The sequence below is a fragment of the Harmonia axyridis genome, chromosome 1 (assembly GCF_914767665.1).
Source record: "Harmonia axyridis chromosome 1, icHarAxyr1.1, whole genome shotgun sequence".
Classification (NCBI taxonomy): domain Eukaryota; kingdom Metazoa; phylum Arthropoda; class Insecta; order Coleoptera; family Coccinellidae; genus Harmonia; species Harmonia axyridis.
In genome coordinates this window covers 4,181,591-4,201,129 of record NC_059501.1, presented here as the reverse complement: position 1 = coordinate 4,201,129, position 19,539 = coordinate 4,181,591, and the positions used below count along the sequence as shown (strand labels likewise).

The 19,539-nt window shown below is 36.5% G+C and overlaps 1 protein-coding gene across 6 annotated transcripts in view; it reads right to left on the bottom strand.

Moving 5' to 3' along the window:
• LOC123686906 (protein Aster-B-like) overlaps positions 1–19,539 on the bottom strand; it is a 36,365-nt gene that overhangs the window by 13,672 nt on the left and 3,154 nt on the right. For 2 of the 6 annotated variants that reach the window (XM_045627003.1, XM_045627002.1), the window contains exon 3: positions 1,150–1,354. In XM_045627003.1, the coding sequence (XP_045482959.1) occupies positions 1,150–1,354 (205 nt within the window). Of the gene's footprint in view, positions 1–1,149; positions 1,355–2,864; positions 3,203–7,155; positions 7,369–10,815; positions 10,958–17,205; positions 17,525–19,539 lie in introns of those variants that run through there. The other 4 variants (XM_045627006.1, XM_045627007.1, XM_045627005.1 and 1 more) reach the window with 4 other exon arrangements.

Below are 19,539 nucleotides of genomic sequence, written 5' to 3'. Positions count from 1 at the left end.
TTCACTGAACTATACCAGAAAGCTTCTGAGCTACGAGCTGAGCTTCGGGTAATGGTGAGACAGCTGACAGGACACTGTCGGTGCAAATACCCTTTGTACCGCATGGGTAAGTCAGCAGATGAGATTTGCAGGCTCTGTGAAGAGGCGTTGACTGGCCTAAGAACCACACACATGGGAAAGTCAGTTCTGGATACTCACGAAGTAATAGCCAAGGTTTCTAAGGATGTCGTCTGTTGAACAACATCGACGGCCTCCCTTGGTTTGCATGAATAGGAAGGGTTAAGAACAAAAGACTAACTTGGTCGCAAGCTAACAGAGCCGTAACGACCCCGATTTAGTGAAATAATAATATACAAGGTGAGTCAGCAGTGCTCGATAACTTTTCATGTTTTGGGTTAGGATAATGGCTCAAATTTTGCTGGAATCACTTTAAAAAAACAGAAACACAGTCTGAATTATCTTAAGGAGTTCGAAATGACTGCATATTTCCAGCTGAAAAAGTCTCATCAGTATGTATCGTTGATATGATATGTTCAGATATCTGCAAACAGTTTTCAAATCTAACAGCACCTCATTTCAATCATATTGAATTTAATAAAAATGTTTGCAGACATCTAAGCAAATCACATGGCATTTTTTCAATGTTAATGACTTTAGTATGCAAAAAAATAATTAAATTTTTATTTGTATTATTACAATTCATACAAATATCCAAGAAACTACTATTTCATACTTAAATTTTCAGTTCTGCCAATAGTCCTCAATTACGAGTATTTCAATTATTTATATTGATTAAATCTATTAATTCATCCATCATCTACAACAGAAAAATTAAAGAAAAGAAGATTAAACGAAAAAATAAAAGGACTGGCACGAATGGAGGTTGTTCATGATTGCCAATACAACAATAATCGCCACCAAAATCTCTCTTACACACAGTATGACCAGCTTGAATACAGTAAACCTTATTTCCGTTGTACTTGCATTATACAGGGTGTTCTAAAGCTCTATGATAAACTTTGTAACTTCTAAACGAAAACTAATCGGATATTTGTTCATAGAAAAAAATTTTTTCAGAATAAGTGCAGATATCACATGTCAAAGCTTGTAGGACACCTGTACATACATATATGAACTTTTGAAACTCACCTACTACTAAACGTTCATCATCTGGTACATCCTTAAAGATTCTCTTGAAGTCTTCGGACCTAGATTTGTAAGTAGGGTAAAAGGTATTGAACCAAGATGACTTCTTCTTCTTTTTCTCTTTTGTACTAACTATTTGGTTCACATCATTCTTGACCACCACTTCCTGATGGTTTATGTCTGTGTTAGGAGACTTTCCATCCAAGCCCTGGAAAGAATAAATATGATAATAGCACATAGTACGCCAAGTATAGCTCCATAATTAAAAAGTTCTGTTAGAAACAAATTGAAAGAGAATTTTATTCACTAAAAAGGGAGTGATGTGAAGATTTTTTTAAATTGATAAAAAATATGGGAAAACAAAAAAGAACAAAACTGTCAATATATATTACATCAACTTTTAGGCTTCCACTAATAATTATATTGGTCCCATTAGATTACTATGATGGCAATAAAAATGAATATTTGTTGTTAGTAAACCTTACACATATACTTCGGGTTCATACTTCAACTGATTCTGAACGACCTATTCATCAGCTCTTGAATAGAGTTATTGTTTAACATGACGAAAAGACTATAATGATAAGGAATGTGTAGTGGAGTTTGTCTCTGGGATTTCTAAACTATCTGAAGATGTTAAACAAGATAGATATTATGTTAGATATTCCTTTCTATTGTGTACCGATTTTTTTTGAATCCTGGCTCTTCAAGACCTCTGTGTTACCTTGAAGGAACTCAAAAATTCTTTTAAATTATTCACAGACATGTAAAGTTTCGAATGATGCTATAGTATATTGTGCAACAAGTGGGGAAAGTCCAAATTGGACTACATCCGAGCCAGCCGTGGCGGTCATATGCCAGAAATCATATTTAATATGTGATGCCACAAAATTATCTTGCGAATAAATAAAATTCATGTCAATCGAATAATTCATCGTTGTTTTATTGCAATTTAAAGTTCTACAGCTCTAAAAAAACACCCTTTACTTCACTTGACTTGATTTCACGTCAAGTAGCTAGAAAATCAAGTCAAGCCGTGAACCCCTAGCACCAAGTCAGCACCAACACGCCTGTTAAGCCTAGCCTAAACCTCAGAGTAATAAACATAGATAGAGGGAGCATATGCCATTTTCAATAAGCAAATTTCGTCCCCAACATGAACTATCAAATTTGACATGAAGCGCGCGAAAATGAAAACATATCAAGTGATACGATATTTCACTCAATTCGCGAGTTTCTCCACAAAGAACTCACCTTTTATATCCCATAGTGAATCAACGTTTCATATTAACTCAAAATATATCGAAATAAATACCTAAATATATCAGAAATTCAGAAAACAAACTTCAAGCGCGCCAAACGACGTGAAACAACCGATGCCACTAGGAGAGCACAAGTTGCCAAACCTTGGAATTCAGCAGGTAGATACAGAAAATAATAAATATTCTGCTTATTATAAATTCGATAATTAGAAAAATACCGGATTCCAAATATTCAAATTAGCATATTTAATCGGGAATCAATCAAATAACTATATTTCGATCAATATAATATACATTCATAACGATATAATAAAATTGTGGATTTGAAAATATATCACAACCCGACAACCTAACCTAACCATATTGGGGTTATGTAAAAATCGCGTATACTCCCTCCATCTGCGTTTATTACTCTACGGCCTAAACCAACCACAATCGAAAAACTCTGTACCGAACCTTAACCAACTCCTTGGTCAAAACATACGCCTCTCCCAACTCCAATCTGACCGGTATGCAGCACAGCTTCTTCTCCAAACCTCGCATCACAAGGGACCTCCTCTCGTACTTCCTCCGTTTCATCTCTCCTCTAGGCTTAGGGCGCGTTCACCACCACGCCGCAAACCGATCCGGCTAACCTCGAACACACGTCCTAACGTTCGCGGGAACTCCGAAACTGACCCGCAGGAATCGTGAACCGAACGCTGAGCAGCGGCAGGACCGAAGATAAGAGAAGTTTACATGATTATTATTATACCTTTGGTCGTCACATAATGGAGAAACTTTGCTATTTCCTCGGCGAGAATAATGAAAAGTGTCGACGTATCGAAGCTATTCTTTCAGACTCCGGTCGCTATCTAACGCACAATGCGATTCGTTCGACGTCTGGTCGAAACGACGCGGCTATGGCTTTCGATATACAGTGCGTTCCGAGTTGACCAGTCGATCGACACGTGTATCGGGAAGTCCCAAATTCGTTGTCTAGTGATGAAATTTCAGAATTTGGTATTTATCAAGAATGAAATAAGAAAAGGCGGCCAGCAAACTGGGCCGAATTGCCGCCCCTCAAATAGAGACGCCTGAAACGGTTTCACCCCTAATGCCGGCCCTGGTTATATAATAATAATATAATAAATTGTCTTTATTGAAGAAACGAAAAATACATATCAAGAGGCGAAGTTTGGGATAGCTACTTTTACTCAACCTCTTTAAAAAAATCAAAAATTTGTAATAACAAAAAAAAGTACAATTCTTGAGAACAATACGATTAATCCGGGAGCCAGGTGCAAATTTGGTTGATTATTTCCTCTCGAGAGATACTTGGTGAGGTGCATCAGATACTAGTAATAAAAAGCCTCGTGAACGTCAGCTACGACTCGGTTGGGGGGGAGAGCGGCGGCAGCCCCCAAACACGAAGAAAAAAAAATACATTCAGTCATTTCCTTCCAACTGAAAATTTGTCAAATTGTAGCTAACCCAATATCTAGACGAAAAAATACAATCAGCTGGCTATAGCATGGTGGATTATACGTCAGCTGGTGCCTCAAACATGAAAAAAAAAAATTTTCAATGACAGCTCTGACAGCGACTCTAATACTGAATCAGAGAGTGGAAGTAACTAAATATTATTGTGCAACATGTGGAGAAAGTCCTTTTCTCGCGAGTGTGGCACTCTCTGATTCATTATCAGAGTCGCTGTCAGAGCTGTCATTGAAAATATAATTTTTTTTCATGTTTGAGGCACCAGCTGACGTATAATCCACCATGCTGACTGAATGTATTTTTTTTCTTTGTGTTTGGGAGGCTGCCGCCGCTCTCCCCCCCAGCAGAGTCGCAGCTGTCGTTCACGAGGCTTTTTATTACTATTACCTGATGCATACTACTAATTACCGTTTGAGAGGAACTTGGTCATGTATATCTGTTACTGGCTCCCGGACTAGATGAACTGAACATAAAATTATATTCTGTTGAAAACATCACGATGACTAAGGATTCATCAAGCCAAGTAGCTTGACAATTTAACCAACTACTTGACTTGAAAATCAATCTCGCGAAAAATTACATACTTGAGCTAGGCTTGACTTGATTTTAGATATTTATTGCTTGACTTGATATCAAGCTACTTGATATTACTTGAGCTTGATATGCACGCGTCGCACGGCATATATTTCTGAAATCTCGTGCGCGCTTAGACCAAATAAGGGGATTCCTCGAGCGCCTAGAGACTGAAGTATTCACCAGTTATTAGTAGTTTTCTCACATCTCTGTGAAATCTATTGGTAGATTTTGGTAGTTTCAGAAATATCTTTCCAAACTTGGACAAAATGGGCAAGGATTTTTCATCAACACCAGCATCTTCAGCTCCTGTTGAATGACAATTTTCCAGTGTTGCTCTTACAGTTACAAAAAAAAACCGCAATAGGTTAGGCGACAAATCTATAAGATGCCTCATGTGTTAGATCCTGGCTGGAAAATTATGAAAGCAAAAAAAAGCTTGGAGGTTTCTCAATATTGGGAAACTTAATTTTTTTTAATTATTTTTTATCTTGTTATGATTTAAGGTGATTTAATTCATGTTTCTAATTCAAAAAAGTTAATATTTTCGGTTTTTTTATACGATACCATAGGTATTTGAGAGCATTCGATGAGCCTCAGTCAAAGATTTCTTCATATTAAAGCAAAAAATTAAAACCTCCTGCAAATGACGATAATTTGGCTCGTTAGCTGCCATGTTTAATCGAGAATAACTTCAAGATGCAGTACAGGTCGACTAATATTTCGATGGCATTAAGTTCACAAATACAATTTTTTTTTGCTTCAATAAACTTATTTATTTATTATTTTGCTTGACCTTATTGTATGACACCTACGATCTTTTTATGGCGTGAAATGAGAAGTTCCCATCCACTCCAAGACTTTGAAGATAGAATTCGTGAAATTATCGAAGACACAGCCACCAATGTGCGAATTTGTCATGGAACATTTCATGAAGAGGATATAGTGCTGCAACCGTAGCCGTGGCGGCCATTTGGCTGATATCGTTTTTCACCATTAATGGCATACCTTCCTCTTTACAAAGGAATAATCACCCATTGATATCTCTTAGAATATAGTTGTTTTTCATTATAAAAATGAAACCTCTTGTTGAAAAACCGTTTATTAGAATGAGAGTAAGAAAAATCCTGATTGCTCAAGCGATATTCAATTTGTCGTATTATAATTGTAATAATATAACAATGAGTTTACTCTCTGTGAATCTTTAATCATCTTTTTATTAGTATACTAATAAAAAACGTATACGTACACGTATTTTCCAATGCCCCCAATAATTAAATCAAATTCTAGTAGTTACTAGAATAGATGACAGTTGTTCGAAAACCACGTACAGAGTTTCATAAAATATCCAACCACACAATAATAATTCCACCACACGTAGAGTAGACTAGTAGTACAGAGGTATATTATTCTTTAGTTCAGCCTATTTAACATTCAATGATTCAAATGTCACGATTTTCTTTATATCTGAATGAATCTGATATATTATGACACAAGGTGTTCCTAAATTGGAGGTACAAACGAAAAAGAGACAGTCCTTGTATAATTTTAAGAAAAAAGTCCTATAAACAAATAGCACTTCATTTTCGATATATGTATATACATTATACATGGTGTGTCTTGTAGTCCTTAAGTACCAAACCAAATAATTAATTTATTCATCACAGCCTACTGACTGGGTCCTTATAATAATTTGGATTTTTCTGAGAATAAGTAGAGAATTGTTTGATTTTTTTTTAAATCGATAGCAGATACGACAAAACGACAAGAAAGCAAAAAGTGTAGTACTGGAGCAACCTCTTTTCCCCTTTTTTTTTACACGACCAATTGCCCACCAAAAAAAAAGTTCTCGAGGAAAGAAGCGGACACTGTTCCAGAAAAAATATCACCCTGTAGATTTGCATTAAAAATTAGATGGAAACACTAAATTGCAATATTCATGCCGAATTTGAGTTGAATATCTCGTGAAGGGAAGGTGCTATGAGAAAAAAATTTTAAAAAAATCAAACCTTGTATCTCAAAAACAAACATTTGCACTTTTTTTCTTGAAATGACCCAAGAAATCTGCCATTTTTGTTTGTACTCCCGTTAAGGAACCCTGTATATGTTTGAAACGGTAAAAAGTGGTCGTTCATTCAGTCATTATAAACTATTGAAGAAAAAATAAAACTTTATTTTATAGCACATTAAAGAAACACCGTGAAAAAAGCAAAGAACGTCACTGGATTTCTATCAAAAAAGTGTCTGCATAATGCTTTTATTTCAAGATAGTAGCACAAATAGGAACGGTGATAATCGCCAATGATGAAATGGCACAAATTTCAATTTTAGCATATAACTAGAAAATAAAAAACATAGAGGAATGCAATTGAAAACATTATAAGTTGAAAATTCTTGTTCAGATATCACCAATTTTGCCCACCCTGTACAGTCACATAATTCCATATAGATTCCAATATAAATTTCTTAGTAAACTTCTAATGGCCGAACACCCTGTATAGATATAAGCAGGTAAGGTACAGGTTCATAAAATCTACAACTACGTTTTCGTATAAATGTAATAAACGTAGATCAACTAACAATATTTACGCAAGCCATAAAATTTTTATTGCTCAAAATTGCAATTTGCCATGTCGAAAACAAACAGTTTTCCAATAATTGATGTTTTACATTCTCCATTAGTCAAAATACTCACGAATATCGTATGCTTGTGGACCAACAGCATTTCTAGATGTCACTACTGTGGTAGTTCGAATGTCACTAACTGAAATACTACACTTTGAGGAAATATGGATGATTAATCGAATTGATCATAACATAACACATCAGAATCGATCACTTAATAATACATAATTAATTTGATTGAAAGTACACTCAACTGATAACTCGGGATCGAAAAGAGTTTACAGTATACAGGGTGGCGCACATAAAACAAATTACCGATGCCAACAATTTTCCGGAAAACCTATATATTTGAGAGAGGTGGCAACCTTCATGAGAATCTTAAATAAAAGGTTTTCCAATAATAGGTTTCATTTATATAAGAAAAAAACTAGTATATTTTAAGAGGAATCAATGGATGTAACGAGTGTTTTTTTTTCGAGGTATATAACTTTAAGTTGGCAGTACTGTTCAAAATAGCGACCGATTTAACAGTCAAGTGATTTATTCTAAGTTTGGTTTGGCAATTCATCATGAATAGACTCACGCCTGAACAACGCTTACAAATAGTTACAAATACGTTTCGCGCACTACGTCCAGCGCACTTCTGGTTGAATGGCTTCGTCAACAAACAAAACTGCCTCATTTGGAGTGAAGCTAATCCTCAAGTGTATGTCGAAACACCGTTAGATCCAGAAAAACTGACTGTTTGGTGCGCTTTATGGGCTGGTGGAATCATTGGTCCGTACTTCTTCAAAAACGATGATGGCCAGAACGTTACAGTCAATGGTGATCGGTATAGAGCCATGATTACTAACTTTTTATTCCTGAATTGAACCACCACGATGTCCAGGAGCTGTGGTTCCAACAAGACGGCGCAACATGTCACACAGCTCGTGCCACAATCGATTTATTGAAAGACACGTTTAGTGACCGCCTAAGTCCACGTTTTGGACCTGTGAATTGGCCTCCAAGATCTTGTGATTTAACATCGCTAGACTACTCTCTGTGGGGCTATGTAAAATCATTGGTCTATGCGGATAAGCCACAAACCCTTGACCATTTGGAAGACAACATTTGCCGTGTTATTGCCGATATACGGCCACAAATGTTGGAAAAAGTCATCGAAAATTGGACGTCCAATCCGAGCCAGCCGTGGCGGTCATATGCCAGAAATCATATTGAAAATGTAATGCCACAAGATTATCTTGCGGATAAATAAAATTCATGTCAATCGAATTATCCATCGTTGTTTTATTGCAATTTAAAGTTCTATAGCTCTAAAAAAAACACCCTTTGTAAAGAGGAAGGAATGCCTTTAAAAATGGAAAACGATATCAGCCAAACGGGCGCCAAGGCTACGGTTGCAACACCATTCCTTTTTCACAAAATTTTCCATTACCAATTCGCACATTTGAGACTGTATGTCCTCGATAACTTCACGAATTACATCTTCAAAGTCTTGAATCGTTTGTGGAGCTTTGGCGTAGACTTTATCTTTCACGTGGCCCCAAAGAAAAAAGTCTAAAGGTGTCAAATCACAAGATTTAGGTGGCCGATTGTGATCACATCTTAGAGAAATAACACGAACAGAAAAGATTTCTCGAAAAATTGCGATTGTTCCGCTTATGAGGCACGTAGCGCCGTATTGTTGAAAATAAACATCATTCACTTCAATCATAGTATAAGGAAAGGATAGTAAGCCAGTGTAGTGCTTTTTTCGATTTTGTTGATGTTGAGCGCCATCTAGTTGTACTCACGTTTGACTCGAATTTTACTGTCAAAAATTGGTCCGTAAAGTGGAGCCCTCTGAAAAAATCGGTGTTATTTTGAAGAAAGAACTAAAATATTTGAAATAGAGTGGTCAGAAGATTTCTATATTTTGATATTTTTTCTGCTCTGTAATAAGCATTTACGCCAGTGGCGTGTATTTGTGATAACCTAATAATAACATAAAAATTGTTGGCAATGTCATGCGACCCCTTTTCAACCACGCCACTGAATAAATTATCGTATTATTTCTGCGCCATCTATAGCTCATGATTCAGCGCTATCTATTATCGAGTTACTTCTCCAAATCCAAATCCCACTACAGTAGCGACCCCTGGTGACTATTTCCTTGCCGTCAAACGGCGGTTGGCTTACTATCCTTTCACTATGCTTCAATATCCTTAAATTCCGGCCAGAATTGACAAACCTGGATTTTCGTCAACACTACGGGCTGCAGTAATCTCAGTTCTTTTTATGTGACGCACACGTTTAGATCCTTCACATCACTAACTTGCCCCAACAGCTCGAATTTTTCACTATTGCCAGCCGAGAAGGTGCTCCACGTCGACCTAAGAGTGCTTTACTTTTGTGAACCGTGACACTGCAAAATTTTCACCATTTTTTCAGTATATTTTAACAATTTCATTGCGTTGTGGAAGCGTTTTTTGTCCGCTCTCCTCTAATGTGGTAGCTTTTACTTGTCAAGTGTCAAAAGATGACAGCTCAAAGAGTGACAGTTGCCAGAGAATCAAAATGAAACCCCATTGGAAAAACCTTTATTGAGGAGGATCAGGTGACATATCATTTCAGAGGTATGTTGATGCTAGAATTTTCTTGTTTTGTTTTGGTATTATTGTAAAAAATGCAATTCAATGTAAGAAGGAATTTAAATTAGAACAAATCCTAGGATATTCGAATTGCATGCCATTCATGCTTCAAAATAATGAAAATCGTTTTACACATTTTTTTTAACGTTTTATAACACTTAATTATCAACAATTGGTGAATAATAATTCATTTCTGAATTATATTGCAAATCTCACACAAAGTGCATTATTTTTGCCATCTCAGAATACATTTAAACAAAAAAAAAGTGCCAATTTTATACTATGGTTTATTATTTCCTCCTCATCTCATGGAATATGCAAATCATTCAAAATATACTAAATATAAATAAAAAAATCTCTCTTCCGGGACCCGAACTTGCTCGTGGTTCGTAAACCAATCGGTTGATTCATACTCTTAGTTAAGAGGGAATATCACCACGTGACATTCTAGTGATCTGTCAATATTTGCCCTGAGGAGGTGGGATAAAAATAATTTGCGATTTAATGATAAGTAGAAGTTAGGAATATTACAATAGTTCCAACTTTAGTGGAAAGAATTGCCTACTTCAAGAGTATTTTTGAAGAAACTGAGACAAAATTAGAGTAATGCCTCTTTGGTGATCAAATTCTAATTTGGAAACATTGATTTTGTAACAGTCATCTAAAAAATTTTGGGTTGGTCCATAATTGAGTTGGAATTTGTCGAATTGTCCACCGATTTGTTATCATTCAACCTTGAATATCTTCAAAATGATACATTTTGCTAGATACTATAAGTAATCATTTTGTTTTCTTAAATGATTTTGTATCTCAAATGGCTTTTTTGAATAATTTCGTACAGTTTTTTGGATCGCCGAGGCTTCAGCTTGAAAAAAATTAAAAATAGAAAGAAAATCTTAATTGAAAAAAATTTCTATTTATATTCCACAATAAAAAATGCATAATCATGTTGAAGGTGAAAAGGAAAAACATTGTTTTGGATTTTTAACAGTCAGTCTGTATCTTTTCACCGATCCGAATTTGGAGAAATATTATATGAAAAGTTTTATTTGATAAGAAATTTATTCTTGAATTCAATGTTTAACTTTAAGGCTCACCCTGTATACCGAAAGCTATATCGCGAAAAATAATTTTTCACATCGCACGATACATCAGATCGAATCAAAAACGAAACCGCGGAATAATAAAAAACAAATTTCAATATTCACACCACAACCGCACACCGATAGAGGACTTCCAACAATAAAGATTCTCCGAAAAATAAAATCTTCCAATACATTGAATTAATTATAATTAATTCTCAGCGCCAGGGTATACAACAAGTGATTCGATCCTACTTTCATGTTAATTCCTGTCGAATAACATATTTATATCCTTTTTTGCGTATAAATTTTTAATTGGTTCTTATTATTCACAGGGACTGGAAATTTATCAGTTCCGAAATAATTGATTCTTATATGGGGTGTTTCATAATATATGCGCAGGACTTCAGGACGTGATAGCACGTCCAAAAATATGATAAAAAGTTTTTATCAACTTACCCTCTGAAATGTACCATTTTCGAAATATAGGGTGTTGAAATTGAAAAAAAAAATAGTTTTTTTCGGATATCTTCGGAACCTTTTATTGTACAGAAAACAGCTTTCGTGAGCATTTTCTAATTGTAATAAGCTATGTTTTGTGCGGAATTTTTTTTTAAGTCTTAATTTATGAAGGTTTTGAAGGGGTAGTGTGACGCCTATCAATGTTTTCTATACATGAAAGTAGCTCTAGAGTCGATCGTTTTTGAAAAAAACTAACTTTTATGATGAAAAACATGGTCTTTACTTTTAACTTTTTTTTTTTTAAAGTCGAAAACTACAGTTAACACTTCAAAATAATTTTCTAAATAACTGAACAATGCTTACGAATCTATTGCCTGTATAATGAATGGTACTATTACAGAAATATTCGCAAAAAACAATTTTTTTTTCCAATTTCAACACCCTGTATCTCGAAAATGGTGTATTTCAGAGGGTGAGTTAATATAAGCTTTTTTTCATATTTTTGGACGAGCTATCACATCCTGAAGGCTTACGCATATTTTATAAAACACCCTGTAAACAGGTGTTCTTGAATCAAAGGTACAAAAGGACAATGAGAGTTTTTTTGTTTATTTTTAGAAAAAAAGTCCTATAAACATCGGTCAGCAAACACTTAATTTTCGAGATACAAGGGATAATTATACCAGTTTATCGAATCTTCACTACAGATTGGTAAATAAGTATCAAAACTTAAACTTGATTGATTCATCACAGCTTACTAACTGGATCTTTATATTAGAAATGATTTTCCTTAGGATTACAAGAGAATTTTTTTCTCGGAATCGGTAGCAGACAGAACCAAAAAACTCTTATCTACCAGTGGTCCACCAAAAAAGTTCTAGAGGAAATAAAAAATATCACCATGTAGATTTGCATTCAAAATTAGCATATCACATAATGAAAACCTCGAAATTGGAATATCCATGCCAAATTTAAGTTAAATGTGCTATGAGTGAAGGTGCTATGAGAAAAATATCAAACTTCAACACCCTGTATCTTGTAAAAGGAGCAATTGCGGCCCATGTTTATAGGATTTTTTTGTTTTAAATGTTCCAAGATGTTTGTCATTTTCATTTGTACCTCCAATTTAGGAATACCCCCTGTATATACCAAAATCCAATGCATAATTAAATGGGTTTGGAAATTTTCAAGTCCAAAATAATTAATTATCATAAATATCAAATTTCATACCATAATTAATTGTTCTAATATACATATTCATAATGTTTGGCATATATTTTCGTTCTTATTTCAACTCAGTAGGAAGCTGGAAGGGTTTCATTAAAAAGTGGACATGTTTTAAGTGTATTAATTAATTCAAACATGTCCATAACATTGTAAACAATAGCAGCATCCGCTTTATCGATAAATTCGTTCAAGGTCAAGTGTTGATATACGTACTGTACTGAATTACTGAATAAAAAAACACCAAGGACCAGGGACTTGAATGTATGAAAAATGGTGACAGGTTAATTTAAAATCTTAGTATTGAGGCCCATTTTCACCTCGGAAACTACGTTGGGCAGAATTGTCGAATTTGGGGTTCGGATAATCCAAGAATTATTGTTGAAGAGCCTCTTCATCCTCAACGTGTCACTGGTGAGGTTTTTGGGCTGGTGGTATGATTGGACCTTACTTTTTCTAAAAAAGGGGTTGGTGCAACTGTTACGGACAATGGATTTCCTGATAGTATTATTTCTCGAAGAGGTGATCACAATTGGCCACCGAGGTCTTGTGATTTAACACCTTTAGACTTCTTTTTACGTGAAATAAAGGGTGTTTTTTTTCGAGGTATAAAACTTTAAGTTGGCATTACTGTTCGAGATGGCGACCGATTTAACAGCTGTCAAGTGATTTACTCTCAGTTTGGTTTGGCAATTCATCATGAATAGACTCACGCCTGAACAACGCTTGCAAATAGTGCAATTTTATTTCGAAAATAATGGTTCTGTGTTCCCGATTTTCATAAGCGAATTTTGTTTAGCGATGAAGCGCACTTCTGGTTAAATGGCTACGTCAACAAACATAACTGCCGCATTTGGAGTGAAGCTTATCCTCAAGTGTATGTCGAAACACCGTTACATCCAGAAAAACTGACTGTTTGGTGCGCTTTATGGGCTGGTGGAATCATTGGTCCGTACTTCTTCAAAAACGATGATGGCCAGAACGTTACAGTCAATGATGATAGGTATAGAGTCATGATTACTGACTTTTTCATTCCTGAATTGAACAACCATGATATCCAGGAGCTGTGGTTCCAACAAGACGGCGCAACAGCTCGTGCCACAATCGATTTATTGAAAGACACGTTTGGTGACCGCCTAATTTCACGTTTTGGGCCTGTGAATTGGCCTCCAAGATCTTGTGATTTAACACCGCTAGACTACTTTCTGTGGGGCTATGTAAAGTCATTGGTCTATGCGGATAAGCCACAAACTCTTGACCATTTGGAAGACAACATTCGCCGTGTTATTGCCGATATACGGCCACAAATGTTGGAAAAAGTCATCGAAAATTGGACGTCCAGATTGGACTACATCCGAGCCAGCCGTGGCGGTCATATGCCAGAAATCATATTTAAAATGTAATGCCACAAGATTATCTTGCGGATAAATAAAATTTATGTCAATCGAATAATCCATCGTTGTTTTATTGCAATTTAAAGTTCTATAGCTCTAAATAAAACCACCAACTATCTGTTGACTTCATAAACACTGTTTTTGAAACATACGTCATTCGAATTATACCTGTTAATTTATTATTGTGCTATTTGTTATTTGATTCTGCATAAATGCACAATAAAACAACATCAGCCACTGGAAAATAGCTTTCAATATGCAACAGAATAAGGGCTTTTGAATTTTGATTAGCAGTATCAGTCCTTATCGAAGGTTTGACTGACGTCTAAGATAAAAAATATGCAGAATATTTTTTTCATTTTTTAAAACTCAGGACTGACTTTATTAGTTGGGTCAACTGTCGTTAACATTGATATCAGTTATGTGTGTTTTGAAATTACAATCTCAATAATTGATATACTCTACCTCCTTAATGAAGAAAGACAATTATAATCAAGTGTTCGATAGCTCGGGGCAGTGGCGTCGTAACGTAAATGGATAGGAAATTGGCGACATTAACATCAATTATCCTAAAACTATTTGTTTATGAAATTAGTCAATTTTTATTTGTGCCATTAAATTTTTATGGTGCTCGTATTCGAAAAAGAACTTTCAATAATCGAAAAAAGTCTTCAATTCCCCCATAAATGTAATGATTTAATATCGCATATTCGACAAATTTTTCAAATAATCTGAAATTGCTCAGTGATGTTCATTGAACACATAAAAATACGCGTGAATATTTCCCCAAAAAAAAATAACAATGAAAAAATGTTAAATGAAAAAATGGGATCGAAAGTCCGAACGAATTTTCGAGATGATGCCTTGACAGGATACGTCACCGCACTGTCAGCGGATGCTTATGGGTTATCAGTTTGGAGTAATTTACCGCACTGGTAATTTACAGTTGCCTACGTTTATTATAGAAATTAACGAACCGATATTATTTTCAGACCTTGGCGATGACGCAAAACTCTCATAGAAAAATCGTCCGATCTGGTTTGGAAAGCGAATGAGGATGACCACAAAGAGATTCGAGGAAAATCAAGATTATGGAAATGGCGCCTTATCGACGTAACAATCATTATTGTCATCACAGCACTCAATTAGATAATTCTATAATTCATCAGTCGATAACGGAAGATAAAACACTTGATTAAAATTAGAGCAATAATTGTTGTGAGGCACTACTGTTTATTATTAACACTTGAAATTTTGGGGCCCTAAGAAACAAAATGCATAAAATATTGGTGATTATTTGGATTGGTCACCAATATTTTATGCATAATGAGTTTATCCAAAGCTAATTCAGTAGCTAATCAATTTTGTTGTGATGGATAGAATACAATAGTTATTGGTAATGTTGATTTCAAGTTAGAACGCAGTAGACGCCCAAAAGAGGCTGTCACCGACGAAATAATCAAAAAAGTTCACAAAATAATTTTGAATGACCGTAAAGTGAAGTTGATCGAGATAGCAGACATTGTGAAGATATCATCTGAACGTGTATATCATAGCATTTTCTAATATTTGTACATGAGAAAGCTGTGTGCAAAATGGGTTCCGCGCGAGCTCACAAACAACAACGTGTTAATGATTCTGAGCTTTGTTTGAAGCTGTTTAAGTGCAATAAACCTGAATTTTTGCGTCGACATGTGACAATGGATGAAACATGGTTCCATCATTTCACTCCGGAGTCCAATCGACAGCCAACTGAGTGTACTGCACACGATGAACCGAATCCAAAGCTAGGAAAAACACAACAGTCAGCTGGCAAGGTTATGGCATCAGTTATCTGGGATGCGCAGGTATAATATTCATTGATTACCTCCAAAAGGGCCAGATCATCAACAGCGATTATTATATAGCGTTATTGGGTCGTTTAAAGGATGAAATCGTTAAAAAACGGCCCCATTTGAAGAAAAAAAAGGGCTGTTTCATCAAGACAATGCGCCGTGTCACAAATCAATGAAAACAATGGCAAAATTGCATGAATTGGGCGTCTGCATCTACCGTATTCGCCAGATCTGGCCCCCAGCGACTTTTTCCTGTTCTCAGATCTCAAAAGAATGCTTGCCGGAAAGAAATTTAGCGCCAGTGAAGAAGTAAACGCCGAAACTGAGGCCTATTTTGAAGCGAAAGACAAATCGTACTACAAAAATGGTATGGAAAAGTTGGAAGATCGCTATAATCACTGTATCGCCCTCGAAGGCAACTATGTTGTATAATAAAATCGAATTTTGCCAAAAAAATGTGTTTTACTATGGTAGATTTTTCAAATAACCTGTTAAGTCGTTCGTGTGCGCTCGGCCTTATAATTTACAATGTTTTATTTGGATTTTGGAAGATCGACACCAGTTCGAATCTCACCGCTACATTTCCATCAAAAATTTTTTTATATCAATATTTACTATAGTCCGGGAGCCAGCAACAGATATACATGACCAAGTTCCTCTCAAACGGTAATTAGTAGAATGCATCAGGTAATAGTAATAAAAAGCCTCGTGAACGTCAGCTGCGACTCTTCTGGGGGGGGGGGAGAGCGGCGGCAGCCCCCCAAACACGAAGAAAAAAAAACAAATTCAGTCATTTCCTCCCAACTGAAAATTTGTCAAATTGTAGCTAACCCAATATCTAGACGTAAAATTACAATCAGCTGGCTATAGCATGGTGGATTATACGTCAGCTGGTGCCTCAAACATGAAAAAAAATATATATTTTCAATGACAGCTCTGACAGCGACTCTGATAATGAATCAGAGAGTGCCACACTCGCGAGAAAAGGACTTTCTCCACATGTTGCACAATAATATTTAGTAACTTCCACTCTCTGATTCAGTATCAGAGTCGCTGTCAGAGCTGTCATTGAAAATTTTGGTTTTTTTCATGTTAGAGGCACCAGCTGACGTATAATCCACCATGCTATAGCCAGCTGATTGTATTTTTTCGTCTAGATATTGGGTTAGCTACAATTTGACAAATTTTCACTTGGGAGGAAATGACTGAATGTATTTTTTTTTCTTCGTGTTTGGGGGGCTGCCGCCGCTCTCCCCCCCAACCGAGTCGTGGCTGACGTTCACGAGGCTTTTTCTTACTATTATCTGATGCATCTCACCAAGTATCTCTCGAGAGGAAATAATCAACCAAAATTGCACCTAGCTCCCGGACTACTACTTATATGATGTTTTCCTATCGAACTTCAAATATTTTAGGTAAAACACAAACCGCTTTCCCAAAAAAACAATCATCAACAACCCGATTCTCTACGATCCTAAAACAATACTAACCATCTCTCCAGAAGCCTGCATTTGGTCCCTGTCAGCTCGACTCTTCGGATACCAGACGACGTCTCCTCCTCAGTCTTCGTGGCATAGAAAAACGAGCGCGAAAATATAAAACAGAAAGAGTTCGACCTCCTCCTCCTCGCGTTACCGGGAAACTCCCACTATGCACGCCAAGCCAGCGGTCGAAACGAAACGGTTGAACCGCGGTGGGAATCCTTGAACCGGCCTTAATTGAGATTAATGTACTTCACCGCACGCTCTATCTACCGGTACAGTTCCCACGTCGACCGATCGAGCCGCTCTCGTCGACGCTATCGAGGCGGACTGTCAGCCAGCCCAGTCGATTCTCGCGAGGTTTGGCAGTCTTCGGTATTGCCGATTGAGTTTTTTAGATAGATAGCGCGATTCCGCTGAGGTCTCTGGCGTAATCGCCACGATAACCTATTATTATCATTGTAAAAAACGAGATCATGCTAGTCAGAAAGATACTTTGGTATAATCTCCTTGTTGGTCATGACCAGAAGATGAGATAGTTTCTTGGATGTCCTCAATCCTGGTAGAATCGGTCGTCTCAGTGGATCTGTGCCCTCAAAATCTATAACGCATCTATTCATTGTGGCAAATGATCGCTCCAGTAGTTCTCTTTGGTCTTCTTCTGGATTTTCTACGGGTGCAGCATATACAGGGTGGCCATTTGAAAACGAAACAGACGAGATTACAGACGAAATAAAGTTTTTCGATAGAAATGCTCGGACAGGTCGATTTCTGTTTCGAGAGGGACAACTTAAGATGTAGGTTACGGACGCATAGCGCTTCAACCCTTGCTGCTACAACCCCCACCCCCAATTTTTGAATAGGGAAGATGGGGTGAGTGATACCTCAATTTAAAGGTATTTTTATACTGATTTCAGCACAGTAATTGTTTTTTCATTTTATGCATTAGTTCTCGAAATATTCATGCGTTAGTTAGTTAGGAAGGAAGCCACAGTCATGGTTGTTTTGAAGCTCAAAATGTCGATTTTTCACAAAACACTACAAGTGCGATGAAAATACTACTTCATTTTCAAATACTTAGTTAAGAATATTTCGAGAACTAATGCATAAAATGAAAAAACAATTACTGTGCTGAAATCAGTATAAAAATACCTTTCAAATGAGGTATCACTCACCCCATCTTCCCTATTCAAAATTTGGGGGTGAGGGTTGTAGTAGCAAGGGTTGAAGCGCTATGCGTCCGTAACCTACATCTTAAGTTGTCCCCCTCGAAACAGAAATTGACCTGTCCGAGCATTTCTATCGAAAAACTTTATTTCGTCTGTAATCTCGTCTGTTACGTTTTCAAATGTCCACCCTGTATATTCCGTCGTTGAGCATCACATATTGCTATCACATCTGCGTTGTTTTGTTCCTCAGTGTTCATTTGTGCATTGATGTTGTGTTGGTTTTCAGCACAATCGTAGTTTTCTTCAATTGTCGTTTCGTTGTTAGTGAGGTCTCTATTCTGTAGCCTCAGTTGGACTTCATTTTCTATGGTGTTAAGTCTCTCATCGGGTACAAGTTTATTTCTCAATATGACCCGGTATTGGTCGGCTACTCTTTGCTCAGAAACTTGGAGTTCGGTATAGTTTCTGTGGAATTCTGCAAATAATTTTTGCCGGTAGTCTATTTTGTTCTCTTCCATATTAGTCACTTCATAATATTATATTATTATTATTATTATTATTTGAACTGGGGTCGTTGTGGCTCGGTAAGCCTTCCGGGATCTTTTGTTCTCTACCCTACTCTTCTTCTTCTTCCTTATTCTTAAGACCATGTCTTGTCATCTTCTGTTCATCCAGCCTCTTGCGATGTGGACGTCCAACTCTCATACCATCTCTTTGATGGTCGGCCGGGAGGGCGTTTTGAGTTTGGCTTTTCGTTCTTTGCCCACTTTGCCCATCGATCGTTGCTCATTTTTCCACGTGATCTCTCCAGTTCCTGCGCCTTGACCGTACAAACCGAACAATATCCTGCACTTCCAGTTCTTCCCGTATAACACTGCTTCTTATTTGGTCCCGCAGTGTTACTCCCTTTATTGTCCTTAGGATTTTCATCTCCGTACTTCTCATCATAGACTTGGTTTTGGAAGTTTCAGCACGGGTTTCTGCTGCGAATGTTAATATTGGCCTCACAGCCGTTTTGTATATACGGACTTTACTTTCTGCTGTCATATGTTTGTTCTTACATATTATTTCTCTTAAGCATCCAGATATTCGGGATGCTTTATTCGTCTGAGTCCGCACTTCTTGATACAAGTTCTTGCAGCTGGATATTTCTACTCCTGAGTATGTACATTGA